Source organism: Amphiprion ocellaris, chromosome 3 (genome assembly GCF_022539595.1).
Source record: "Amphiprion ocellaris isolate individual 3 ecotype Okinawa chromosome 3, ASM2253959v1, whole genome shotgun sequence".
Classification (NCBI taxonomy): Eukaryota; Metazoa; Chordata; class Actinopteri; family Pomacentridae; genus Amphiprion; species Amphiprion ocellaris.
The window spans coordinates 30,923,888-30,938,865 of record NC_072768.1 but is presented as its reverse complement, the minus strand read 5'-3'; the positions used below and the strand labels follow the sequence as shown (position 1 = coordinate 30,938,865).

The 14,978-nt window shown below is 39.6% G+C and overlaps 1 protein-coding gene across 1 annotated transcript in view; it reads right to left on the bottom strand.

Annotated features, from left to right (window-relative positions):
• The window catches only part of LOC111567080 (chemokine-like protein TAFA-5), a 70,531-nt gene that overhangs the window by 23,754 nt on the left and 31,799 nt on the right, over nucleotides 1–14,978 (bottom strand). Inside the window, exon 3 of the mRNA XM_023267970.3 lies at nucleotides 1,815–1,942. Coding sequence (XP_023123738.1) covers nucleotides 1,815–1,942 — 128 coding nt within the window. The remainder of the gene's footprint in view (nucleotides 1–1,814; nucleotides 1,943–14,978) is intronic.

Here is a 14,978-nt window from a genome sequence, read left to right as displayed (position 1 = left end):
GCTTAAGTAAAAAGAAAATGAAAAAATAAGTAACTAATCAAGTCCAGCTCATGGCGATTTACTGCATATCATCCCCCCATTCTTCTACGTATGTTTCCTGTCTCTGTAATACTTTACAACAGAAGCTGGAAATCTATGTTAAATAAAGCTACATTTTCAGCAGACAGGAAACAAAACTGGCAGCAGATAATCAGCTTAACTGAGCATCATCGAGACTTGAAAGAAGGAGATGAAGAGCTGTGTCTTAAAAATCAACAAAACTTGAATGTGGTTTGATTAATGATATCTGCTGCTTGAAGAGGATTTTGAAACAAAAGATGGTAATCAGCAGCTGTGAAGAGTGACAGAGAGGAGAGAGGACTGTTGTGTAGCGATTATTTAATCAACACACACACACACACACACACACACACACACACACACACACACACACACACACACACACACACACACACACACATACAGGACCAGCAGCACATTTGTTAGAAGTATGTTTGTTGTTCAGCTGATGTTAAAATTAGTTGTGTGATTGGTTTGACCGAAATGAAACACAGATGCAAGACAGGAAAGAATTAAAGATGTAACTGTAAAAAACACTTTCAGCAGATTTCTCTGTTTGCCATCATTATTATATTTATTATTTCTGACTCCCTGCCGAAATCTGACTGTCTTTCTTCAATTAACTTTTTTTTTTTTTTTTTTTTTTTTACATTTTAGGTTGCTTAAAAGGCATGTGCATCCTAACGATTGTACTTTAGAATAAATAATTATTAAAAGACAAATGAATAAATAAACACACACGTGTACATAAAATTATAATATAAATAATTTTAACAGTGTGAGAAAAATTTAATAAACTAAAAATATTGCAAAGAAAAAGAAATTAAAAAATAGGTTAAATGGCAATAGTGAAAATATATCTTTCTTTTTAAAATAAACATTACATTGTACATTATATTACAATGCATATTTAATTGTATTTATTTTGCAACAAACATAAATGTTTGTTTGTTTATGTTTGGTTATGTTTTTTCTTTTATTGTCAATGCTGGTGTATTTTTGTTATCTATAATTTTCTTTATCTATACATATATATGGGGGTGTATATTGTTTGAGATGTTTTTGTGTTGGGGGAAGAAAACAAAACAAAAACATAATTGGGTTGTATGTCCCATAAGGAGAATGTATGTAAACGCTGAAACCCAATAAAAAATATATGGGAAAAAAAAAAGATTTCCGTATCATTGTGAGATAGCGGCACTACATCACTGTAACTATGACAACAAGTGAACACTACGTTAGCTGCCTGCTGACAATCACATGACTGCATGATTCCTACTACAAATCGACCACAAATTGTTTAAAGATTTCATGCATCAAAAATGATACAACGACTGAGCAGCCTTGGCGGAGTACTGCGCTCTCTGAGTGCTTTTCTTGTTTCATAATGTATTTTCGTGGAAGTGATGATAGTTCTATGCAAAAATGCACTTCAAAGTTTAGATGAAGCCAATATGAGGCTTCAGCAGTTATAATTACTGAAATCAAGTGAAGATCCTCCAAACTTACAGAAGTCAAAATTAATCATATCTCTTTCCACTGTCCATTTTATATGGGATTGTTTTGCCACCATGGTAACATCATGCATGTCAGTACTTGACTGTGGATTTTTTTTCCCCCAAAAACCACCAGAAAGTGAAAAGCAGTGTGCAGAGATGTATAGTGCCTGCGTTCCCACTGTGTGTAGCAGCAACAACCATCCTGCAGTGAGGCGATGACGCAAAAAGTGTGTGTGTGTCATGTTGTGTTCTCACCGTGGTGGTCTTGACTCGGCCTCCTGGTTGCGTGCAGGTCCAGCCCGACTGGTTGACCAGGAGGTTACAACCTTCATCGTCCAAACAAGGAGTCATCTCACACCACTGTCGACTCCTGACGATACGCACTGAGGAAGAGAACAGGAGGCGAGTTCCATCTTTATCTGGATGTTTCATGTTATTTGTGTTCAGTCGTGAATGTCCTGCTGCTGAATGACCCAGTGCCTTTTGAGTGTCAGACTTTCACTTCACCATAAATAAATGGATTTATTGAATTTAATGATATGTTTTTACCCTGTAATCAACGTAGGTATAATAAGCATAATCTCATTGCAGATAAATGACTTTAATTAAATCTCCTGTCTGCAGTGTGAGATGGTGTTCTGTGTTTGTATTGTGCACTGAGTTTATACACTCGCAAAAGAGAGGCCACACACCGCTGCGCTCATACGTTTTACTAACTATCACCATGCAGCATTTCCATCAGTCGGATGGAAAATCATTTTTACAAATAGCATCAATGGTGTAAAGTAATTAAGCAGCTTTACTAAAGTGCAATGATGGGGTATTTGTACTAGACGAGTATTTCCATTTTCTACCACTGTACACTTCAACTCGTCTACAATTCAGACGTAAACTTTTTCACTCTCCTACATTTATTTGATAGCGTTACTTACTAGCTGCTTTTCATTTTCAGAGTAATAATGCAAAATATAATCCACAAATACACGTGGCCTATTATTGTGCTGTTGCCTTATTACATTCAGATACAACTTTACTGATTCCCGGTGGACAATTCACACACTACTCCACACTAAATGAAGCAATTAAATTCAGCTTCACCTTTACCAGCTGTAAAATGAAAGTGCAAAATTCATTAATGCATCAGTTTTTATAGTCTAATTCTTAACTTTTATTTTTGGTACTGTAAGCATATTTTGATACCAACACATCTGTACTTGTACTTATGCAAGAATGTGAAGACTTTAATTGTAACATGGTATTTCTACAAAGTGTTACTTTGGCTTAACAAATCTGAGTACTCCTTCTATTAAATATAGATATGTACACTACAGTTCAAAAGTTTGGGGTCACTTAAGGCGCATTTCCATTAGTACCTACTCAGCTTGACTCGACTCGGCTCGACTCGACTCGGTTTAGGTGGTTGGAGTACCACCTCATCGTGGGTGGAGTCATCATAGCCAGGTTTGGTTTTCGTGCAGGAGTCGCTCTCGTGTGTCGTCACTTCCTGTCCAATCAGTGGCCTGCACTCTGTAGACGTCACATTATCAGCTTGACTCAGCTCGCTTGGAACCCCAGCCGGGTAGGGACTAAATTAGTACCTGGTACCAGGTACTAGCCCCTAATGGAAAACCTCACAACCCGAGACGAGTCAAGTCAACTCAAGTCGAGCTGAGTAGGTCCTAATGGAAAAACGCCATTAGAAATGTCCTTATTTTTTAAAAGAAAAGCAGTTTTTTCAATGAAGATAATATTAAATGAATCAGAATTACAGTCTAGGCATTGTTAATGTGATCCTGTCAGGGTTCCCTCCTCTGTCCCAGCTTCAGCCCCCACCTGACCTCCCTCATCCTCCCGCATCCTCCTTCCTCCTATTCCTCTCTCCACCTTCCTGCTCTGTCCAGCTGCTGTTCATCACCAATCACTCATCAACGGAACTCCGGGCAGCTGTGGTGCAGCACACCTGATGATCATCTCCACCATAAAAGCTGGCTGCACACTCCACAGCCTGCCAGATAGTAAACTCTGCTCATGCAGTCAGTCGTCTAGCCTTGAACCTTTGCTGAGCTTTTTCCATTGAAAAGCTTTACCTTGACTAACCGTGTTTCTCTTGCCGAGCTCTGCTGACCCAGCTGCCTGGTTCCACCTGCTCTGTCCCCCCATCTCCTGCACTCTGGATCCAGCCCTGACCAGACCTCCCCCCTCCCTCTCTCACCTTGGACCTGCTGCCTACTCCTGGAACCCCTACTCGTCGTGGAGGGTCTCTGCCTGCCGTGTGCCCCCCTCGGCTCTGGAAAACACCCCGCCTGTCGCCCCCCCTGGAACGAGGCCCTCCTGCCCGCTCTCCGCCGCCGACCCACCCCACGGAGAACGCCAACCGGGCCGCCGGTTCCTGGTACAGTCACCCCCCCAACCTCCCCTTAGTTCAGTTATTCCAGTCACCAGGTTCCCCACCCTGTCCAGCACTCCCCTTTGTTTTGTTAAATAAAATCCACCTTTGTTCTTGCCTCAGTCCCTCGTCTGTGTGCTCTCTGCTCGGGTTCACCCCCATGCTGTGACAGATACATGGCTATTCCAGCTGGAAACGGCTGATTTTTAATGGAATATCTACATAGGAGTACAGATGAACATTTCCAGCAACCATCACTCCTGTGTTCTAATGCTACATTGTGTTAGCTAATGGTGTTGAAAGGCTAGTTGATGATTAGAAAACCCTTGTGCACATGAAAAAAGTGTGAGTTTTCATGGCAAACTTGAAATTGTCTGGGTGACTCCAAACTTTAGAACAGTAGTGTATCTCTCAGAAGAGTGACGACCTGCAGGACGTGCACAAATATTCACCTTTAAACAAGCCGTGAGGCAATCATTGACAGGTGTCAACAAATAGAATGCAACATTATCTTCCACCTAAGTAAAGAATATTACTGCATCAAGACTATAGATATATGTCATCAACAAGATATTATTTTTACTGAAGAATGCATTCTCAACATCAAGCAGTTCACATGTGGAAGATCACATTTTCGTGAGATCAAAAAATGAATTGAAATATCCTCCTGATACTTCAAATATTACTGAAAGAGCAGATTTTTGTCCTGAACCACCACCTTTCTTGTCAGCTCTTCCTCAAGGCAACTCTAGCTGCGGCCAAAGCACAGTGTAACTTCACTTCAAAATAGAAAGGTAACGTAAGGTGCTGTAGTGCATCCTGTTAGGCTATGTCAGGCTAAACAGCACACTTTTTTCTTACTTCTGATAATTTCATTGTGATGTTGTGATGTGCTACACAGTGCTACGCAACTTTTATGAACCTGTACAAATTATATATATAAAATTTGTTATAAGTAAAATTGACTGCTGTTAATAAGACTGCAATTACAATGGTTTACTCGACAAATGTATATTCTTCATTTAATATTAAAACATTTTCTTCATAATTAAAATTTATCTTTAAACATTTACATTTTAGTCCATCTTTAATGTCGTGCGTTTACATATTTATTTTCAAAATTACAATGTTATTTTTTTACATTTTAAAGTCTGACTTCAAAATACTACAAAATGCTTCATAATTATATGTATTTATCTCTTACCAGAACTCAATATCTATGAATTATTTGAAGTTTTTGACTAATAAAGTTACAACTTGTTTAAAATAGTATGACTTTTTTCTGATAGTGTATCAAAATGATGTGTTTGTTCTTGATATATTGCAATCTTGAAATAATACATGAATAAATAAAAATGGAAAGGAGTGAACTCAGGTGAAAGCAAAGTAAACTCAGTCCAACATCAAAAACCTGATTCCATTTACTCTGCAGACGTCATCTTGATGGCACACCCAGCTATTTATAAAGAAATAGGACATTCTCATAAACTACATTTGCATATTGAGGCTCCCTGATTCGCCCACAGAGAGAACTGAGGGGTGAAGATGTTGAGGAGGAATGTGTTGGAGTTATTTTAGTTGGAAACAGCCAACAAGACAAAAATAGAATCATAGAATGACATCACAACATTGTACAGGTCAGGAAACAGGGGCTCCTACATTTCCATGTTTCAGCTGAGTAGTGGCTTTAATTAGACCCTCACTTTAACACACACCCTCAGCTTTCATACACCACACCAGGCCCACTTTCTCATGAAATTTGTTGCCTCAGTGCAAAAACCACATGACCACAGACATAGAGGACATTATGCAACTCTGTACATGCTCTGAGTACTGGGTCATTCCAGAATTAGAGGACATTTGGGCTTCAAAATTTTAAAAAAATAAACCCTCTCTTTTACAATTTTCTGCTCCATATTCATTAATAATAGGAAATAAATGATCAAAGGCTTGATTAGCTCAGTTTGCACATAAATGGCACCATTTTTATTCCATGTTTTATTTGCTGTTTGCTACCCTACTCTAATCACAGCAACAGGGTTGCTAATCCATGCTAATGCAAGCTTTTTCTCCGGAATAAAAGCTAGATATTTAGCTAACTGTGACTGCTGACCAAGAGGACAAACCTACTGATGTAAAAAAGTCAAGAAAAAAGTTAAAAGAATTTGTCTTATCCTCATAATATGCATAACAGGGTTGCATGAGGTAGAGTGAGACATCCAATCAAGGCTGACAATGTTATAAAAATATGAAAAATAGAAGAGAGGACATAGCTTTGCTTTACCCATTCTTTTGGAAAACTGTTAGATGATGTTAATTCCAGCATATCATGTGATTCACAGTTTTTTTCTTCTTCTACCAGCTAAAAAAGTTATGGTAACAGGGTTGGGTGCATGTTGTGGGACACACATTCCATACATAATAATTGTCATTTAAAATATTATGTTGATTAAAAAAATGTTTCCACAATTAAAAGATTCAACAATGAAAAAATAACATCAATAAAAGGAGATTTAGGTTTCATTTTAACTGTTTTATTTGAGATTCATTTTGGTCATCAGAGGGGGTGGGACAAGAGAAAAATGGCATTTCAGGGGGAATTCCAGACTTATTTGGTATTTTAAAAAATATTTTCAAACATTCTTTTCTCCTATTTTTTTATTTTTTTGATTTGGTCTCAAGACAAGTACATTTACACAACAACTGCACGTTTTAGTATTTTGTACATGGATTATTTGAAATTTCATGGGTGGGACGTAAAATGAGCTCTAATTCTGGAATGATCTTACTATTAACTTCATGTGTAAAATCAGTGGAATGGCTTTTTAAAAACAATTTTGGAGGTAAGATTAATGTCAACCATCAGATGTCTCTGTGACCATGGATTATTATGTAACTAAAGAATACTGTAAATTGTATATTATACTGTCAGCAGAGGAAAATGGAGCAAACATCTGTCTGTAATTAACAGTACCGTATGTGCATCTCATTAAAGATGGCCGCCAGTTCCAGAGGGAACAACACACCAGGGAGCGCAGAAAGTGATGTTCCTCATTACAGAGAGAAAAGATACGAGGAAGCATCAAACATAACAAAATAAATCAAAGAAGACTGTTCTGAGAATGAGGCATGTGATTAGTTCAAGTCCTGATGCTGGTGAGCAGGATTCTTCTGTTCCTATTCTCAGATGACCAGAATCATTGACAAAAGAGAATTCTAATGCTGACTGTACTGATTGTATACTATTGGAGCTAAATTCTTTACTCCGTAATTCCTAAATCACTCCGAAACTGTACAGGTCAAAAAAATGAGTGTCGCAACGCAACAGAGTTCAATTCAACCATGAACCACAATATAACATCACATAGCACAGCATGTCATGATGCAAAGCAGTGCAACGCATCACAAAAATGTAACACAAACTCAAGGAATGCAACAAAATTTGCCATTGAATATCATTATGAATCAAACCAGTGCAATGCATTGCAATGTAACAACATGTAACATAACTCGAGATACTGTAACACATTATATTGTAAAACCAAAGTAATGCCATCCAGTGTAACGCTACATTATGCAACATTAGGCAACATCAGGCCTGCACCATGGAGCAATGGAAGAACATCAGCCTGTTTTGATGAAGCATGTTTCCTTTTACATGACGGTCAACTCATTTACCATCGAGAAGTGATAGCAGTACGATGCATTATGGGAAGAAAGTGAGCTTGCAAAATGCAGCGTGATGCTCTGGGCAATGTCCCTCTGACAAATACTGCATCCTGCCATTTATGTGGATGTTACTTTGACATCTTTAACACCAGCTTAAACACTGCTGCAGACCATGTATACCCTTCATGGCAAGAGAACTACCTGATGGCAGTTAATTTTAATTTAACAGACACTTCAATCCAAAGTGACATACAACTAAGAGTAGATACAATGTATGCACTAAGCACTGAACAACTGCACCCTGACCAGGATTTGAACCACCACACTCCTGTGCCAAAGTCAGAGGTGTTATTCACTGAGCTATCCAGCTGCAGGATAATGCTCCCTGCTACACTACAAACTGATGTGAAGAACATGACAAAGACCTCAACGTGTTGACTTGGCCTCCAGATTCCACAGGTCTCGGTCAGACTGAGCATCAGTGGGATGTGATGAAAAACAGGTGTGATCCTCGGAGGTTCACGTTCACAACTTCCACTTAATAATCTGTCGCTGATGTCTTGGTGCCTGATACCTCAGAACACCCTCAGAGGTCTGTAGAGGCCAGATCTCTATGGCCCACAGCTGTTTTGGTAACTACACAGTATTATGCAGATGGTTTTTCAGTTTCACGGTTTTTCACTGTGCAATAAATGTGTACGAATGTGTATATATGCAAGTGTGTATATGTGTGTGTGTATATATATATATATATATATATATATATGTGTGTGTGTGTGTGTGTGTGTGTGTGTGTATTATATACATATATATATATTCTATAAAATTCTATTCTATTTATTGTTGTGGCTGATATGTGTGTGATAGTGTAAATGTAACTAAGTGTAACTAAATCTAATGTACACACATGACATGACATAATGCAGTGGAGCATAACATAGCATGACATCTCAGGATGTCCCTGATCACGGACTCAGTGTAACATGAAATGACCTGACATAAAAACAGCATGCACGATAAATGAGATAATGGTGCTGTGTATCTACAAGTGTCCTTTGGGGATTAGCTACAGAAACACACACGCACACACACACACACACACACACACACACACACACACACCCAGTCTGTCCGGTCAGCGCGTCTGTCTGTCAGCTGGACCTCTCTCTTTCTGTCATCTCATTTGGAAATGAATTCTTTACTCAGTGGGATTTCCTGCTGTTTGGGGCGATACTTTACTGACCCAATCATTCCCAATCTTTCCAGCCTCGCTCTCATTCCCGACACTAAATTACACTCTGTGAGCCTGGCCTGGGGCTCAGGGAAGAGGAAGAAAATGAAAGTCTGTAAAGGCCTGTAATACATAACCTGGTAATCAGTTCTCCCTTTGGAGCGGCAGCACAGTGGTGTGATTGTGATAGCCCGTTAGCCCCCAATTATCAAACCAATTTCCTATTGAACAACAGCAGCTCCGCTCAGCCATGATACTTAATTAAATTCTCACAGCACCTCACACCTCTATCAAGAGGGAGACAGAAATCCTCCAGAAGGAGGAAATACTTCAGTTGCATTTTGTTTAATTTAAAAAAATATTTTCAGAATCAAGCTTAAGGTTTAAATATGGGTCATTCCAGAATTGAAAGACATTTGGGCTTCAAAACTTCTGAAAAAAAAAAATTCTCTTTTGCAATTTTCTGCCCTTATACATCAGTAAGAGGTAATAAATGATCAAAGGCTTGATTGGCTCAGCTTACACATCAATGGTAACATTTTTATTTCATGTTTTATTTGTTGTTAGCTAACCCTACTCTACTCACAGTAACATGGTTGCTAATCCATAGTAATGCTAGCTTTTTCTCAGGAGTAGAAGCTAGATATGTAGCCAGCTGTTACTACTGACAAGGAGGACAAAATTACTGATGGAAAAAAGTCAAGAAAAAGGTAAAAAGATTTTGTCTTATCTTGATAATATGTATAACAGGGTTGCATGAGGTAAAGTGAGACATTCAGTCAAGGCTGACAATGTTATAAAAATATGAAAAATACAAGAGAGGGCATAGCTTTGCTCTACACATTGTTTTGGAAAACTGTTTTCTTCGTCTTCTACCAGCTGAAAAGGTCATGCTAACATGTTGTGAGACACACGCTCCATGCATGATAATTATTATTTTAAATATTATGTTGACTGAAAAAAATGTTCCCACAATTCCAAGAGACATCAATGAAAAAAATAAAGCCAAAAAGAGGAGACTTAAATTTCATTTTAACTGTTTTATTTGAGATTCAATTTGGTCATCAGGGGGGCAGTAAAAGAGAAAAATGGCATTTTAGGGGGAATTACAGACTTATTTGGTATAGTTAGAAATATTTCCAAACATTCTTTTTTCCTAGTTTTTTTTTTTTTAGAATTTTGTCTCGGGACAAGTACATTTATACAACAACTGCGTGTTTTAGTATTTTGTACATGGATTATTTGAAATTTGATGGGTGGGGCGTAAAATGTTCTCTGATTTTGGATTGAGCCATATAACATTCTAAACAGAATGAGGACTATAGTTGAAGAATAATTCTAAAATGTATGTAAACGCTCTTGTTCTGTCTTCTCTGTAATCACTTTTGCATTAGTTTTGACCATTTTTGATCTCTAATTGTACTTCTGGAACAATAATGATAATCCTAGTGTCCAATCAGTTCACTTTCTCTACATCTCACAGACACAACCGCTAAAACCAAAAATTTCACACCTGGACTCATCAGACCAAAGTTCAGATTTCCTTTGGTCCAGTGTCTATTTCTGCTGTTTCTGGATCAAAGCAGTTCACTTCTTCTTTTATTTTCAGCAGCAGCAACAGTTCCACCATGAAGGTGTGATTCAGTCTGGTCAGTTGATGTTAAGATGCATCTGCTGCCTGATCTCTGTGAAGCACTGATGTGATCTTTAAACAGAGCCATTAACTGATGATTTGTGAGGCTGCTAATGAACTCTTGGTCTTCCTTTCCTCACACAGCCAGTGTTCACCACAGTGTTTGATGGTTTTTGTGACTGAATTTGAAGAAACTTTTGCAGTTCTTGAAATTTTCCATACTGGGTGACCTTCATGTCTTAGAGTAATGATGGACTCTTGTCTCTATTTCAGCCCAGTTTCACACAAAATATGCAACAGCTGTGTTGGATGTATTATTTGCACTTTCTGAGTTACTCCTGTGGTGGAACTGTCATCCTTGCAACACAGAAAACAAATTTAGCAGATCCTAACCTTGTTCATTGTGTTTCTTTTGTTTCTCCGTCTCTTTTGTCCTTTCTCTCGTTGTGTCTTCTCTTGTTAGCCACTGTGTTCTTGCCTAGAAGTGGCCACTGTTCCTTCTTCAGGGAAAATCTTTGAACCTGAGAGTAATCCACTAATCACCTGCTGCAATATTTAAAACCCGGCTCAGAGCGCCTTTCTCTGCAGCTCACCGTGTCCAACAGCACCTCCATCTTTAAAAAGGTCATGCAGTTACTGACCAAGCTGCATGCCATGCTCAGAGTCATCAGTCTCTGGATTCCCTGGCCTGGTTTGTCCCTTCATCATACAGACTGTTTTATAGTGACGAAAGTCTGTATGTGGTTAACCTGCTTCAGGTTAAAGTTAAATGGGACATTCTGTCATCACTATAAAACTCTTTTGGTGGATTGGCTGAAACTTGTTTCACCTGAAGGCTTCTCATCGTCTAACCAATCGGAACATGGATGAAAGCGTCCAGATAACGTGCTGTGTTTTCAGCTATAAAACAGAAAACAGACTTCTCAACCAATAGCGTGTAACGGAGAAACAGTGGATTAATCGCAGGTATCAGTAAACACCTGAACACCTGCGAGCGCTGCATCACCGCGTTGATAAATTAACTACTGCAATGCAGATCCATCCGCCACCGCTCAGCACAGTTCATTTATCCAGAAAGAGTGGAGGCCATTTTGTAATGGCTTCATTCATCAAAGACGGCATCCAGAAGGAGGGCCGCTGCTTCGTCCCCAGAGGACGGAACGATTGGACGGGAAAGAACGAAGTGAAAAGAGGCAAAGAACAAATATTAAAAAAGTGGACACTCTTTTAAAGCCCAAAGTTACGCTGCACAGGGAAAGAAAATGATCCTCTTCTTTGCTCTTTGTTATCGTTCTCTGGATGGCGTTTTTCAGTTTTTACTAACTCTCCTTTCCTTTTCTCCTGATTTTGTTTGTCTTTGCTTTCGCTACTCCACGAAGGAATGTGGCGGAGTTATGTGACGATCGACGGTGGTTTGCCTGTCTGTCTGTTTGTCTGTCAGTTTGCAACATTACTCAAAAACGGAATAACAGATTTACACAAAATTTTCAGGGAAGGTCAGAAATGACACAAGAACCAAGTGATTAGATTTTGGCAGTGATGCAGCTTATAGTCTGGAGAAACGGATTTGTTAAAGATTTCTGTATCATTGCGAGATAGCAGCACAGCGTCACTGTAACTATGACAACAAATGAATACTATGTCAGCTGCCTGCTGACGATCACATGATTGCGATCCTACTACAAATCCACCACTGTGGACTACAACTTTTTTAAAGATTTCATCCGTCGGAAATCATACAACGAGTGAGCAGCCTTGGTGGAGTAATGCTCTCTCTGAGTGCTTTTCTTGTTACTCCACCAAGGAACGCGTTATGTGACGATCGGTATTGGTTTGTCTGTCTGTCTGTCTGTCTGTCAGCAACGTTACTCAAAAACGGATTAACGGATTTAGAGGAAATTTTCAGGGAAGATCAGAAATGACACGGCACTGTAACTATGACAACAAGTGAATACTGCGTCAGCTGCCTGCTGACGATCACATGATTGCGATCCTGCTACAAATCGACTGCTGTGGACTTATCAGGGCTTTTCCGTCGGGAATGATACAAGGAACAAGTGATTAAACTGTGGGGATGTTTCCGAGTCCCATCAATTCCCACAGTCCGCTACATATTTAGGTCATGCGATTTGGTATCCGTACATAACGTACACAATCATAACACACACCTGTGCTCAGCGCAAGGTCATTTTGGTTGTGGGTATATCTATTTCAAATGGCCCCATTCTATTCTGCCATGATTTCTGATCATCAATAACTAATAAATAAATGCTGCATTTCTACAAAAAAAATGCTGCATTTCTAACAATGCCAAATGGGAGAATGAAGAGGCTTGGCAGAGTACTGTGCTCTCTGAGTGCTTTTCTAGTTTTATATGTTCTTTATTTTCTTTTTCTACTAATTATAACAACCTATAAATTAAAGAAATGCCCTCATAATACTCTGTAATTTTCTGTTCTATCGACACCCTTATCTTTTTCTTTTCTTTTCTCTTTCCCATATATCCATATATTCCCCTGCTGTCTGAGGTCAGTGCAGGGTTTACTGTCTGTCCAAGTCCGGGAATCGCTCAGAACACCTCCAAGTCCCTGAATGCAACGCCTCTCTGCCCTTTTCAGTTTGTCTGCACCTGATGAGAAACAAAAAGGTCTCATCTCTCCTCTGTTTGTTTTTTGCCACACAGGCTCAGAGCCCCTTGGCCTTTTTAATTCATCGCTGTCAGTCTGATTTCATTATAACAAAACAGCAGCAGCAGGTGGTATTTTGAAATGGTAACATCTTTTCGTTTTACTGCTCAGATCAAGTGTGAAAGACAGAATAGGCAGATAAAAAGCATCTGCTGTCATTTTTTCAGGAGTCTGCTGGGTTCTCTGATTACTTTTTTATGATTTCTTTGAATAGGAGCTGCTTCTGAGTCGGAAAACATCCTTATAAAATCAAACTCACACAGACTTTTTAAAACAGAGTTAATAGGACCTTTCAATTCCAGTGAAGTTTCTGCATCTTTAAACACATCAGCTCTCTGCGGGGGTTGGATGCCTGGACGAGAGAGGGACCTCTGTACAGGAACCAAGATGCAGGCTGCTGTTAGGGGATTGGAGTCAGAGCTCTGAGATGTGAGAGAACAGATAAGAACTGATTGCAGTTTGATTCCTCCTGTGAGGCTGGCGGTTGGAGCTCTGTTGGTGGATTTCAGCAGCAGAACAACAAAAGAAAGAGCAAGTGGCCGCCTCAGATACAAATTGACATAAAATTACACATGCTCCAGCAGAGTAAAGGTCACTGAGATTCAGATGGAGCTGCTACTGACGTCTGCGTTATATTTATGTTTAAGATTCTCCAAAAAAGCTTTAAAAATATCTGAAGAGATGATTTGTCTCATTTTTTAAGTTTTAAGATGAGAAAAAAAGATCATAGGATATAATTGACCACACAGGAAACTTCCATGCCGACTTCACTTTCTCCATATTAAACTGTGTTTACTGTGATAATGAATAATGACAAATTAAAAACAGATTTTTTTGAAATCCTCGAGAATGTATTTAGATCACAACAACAGCTTCCAGCTAGCTGCTTTGGCATTAAGGCCTGTTTGACACACTGTTGCTGAGATGGCCAAAATTCCAGTAGTAGGTTCTACATGTGTGCAGAGGACTAATGAAGCTTTGTCAGACTGACTCTTGGGTTCATTGTCACCAGGTCTTGATCGATGAAGAATTTATGCCAGAAGATTAACTACGTGAAGAGTCCTGGTTGGACTTAACGCCTTGGGTTTGTCCTGACATGCAGCGTGAATTTTGGAACCTTAAACTCTGTCCAATCAATTAAATTTGTCACAGGTGTAAAGTGTCTGAATAAACTAGTATTTGCAATCCATCCATTATCTATACACCACTTAATTCTCATTAGGGTCGGGGGGGTGGGTGGGTGGGGGGGGTCTCGGAGAAAACAGACGTATGCACAAGGAGAACATGCAAAGTTCATGCAGAAAGATCCCAGGAAGGCCGGGACACAAACCAGGTATCTTCTGGCTGCAAGGCGACAGTGTGAACCCCCGATCCACTGTGCAGCCCACAAACTAGTATTTTAATTGTCAATAAATTTACAAATCTGTTTTAAAACTTGCTTTTTTTTTGTCAGGATCCTTGCTTCAGACCCCGTCTGGCTCCCTCTTTATCTATCCCTTTCTTTCTTTCTCAGTCTTCCCAGTCTGCATGCAGTGATCACCTTGTTTCATAGAAGTTCAGTTCATCCCACCACACCCTGCCAGTCAAAGACATTCATACTCTATGTTCCTGCCAATCCCTGACCTGTCTCCTACCTGCCCTCTCCAAGCCACTGCCACCTGGCCACCCTGTCTGCACTGGCGACACACACTCGCCGCCCGGATCACTGCTTCCAGCCAGCCTTCACTGCCGCTGGTCCCTGACCTGTGTTCTGCTGCCTTTCCCAACCCTGCCTGCCCCTTCTAGTTTAGTTCTCAGCCCCATGTGTATCCCC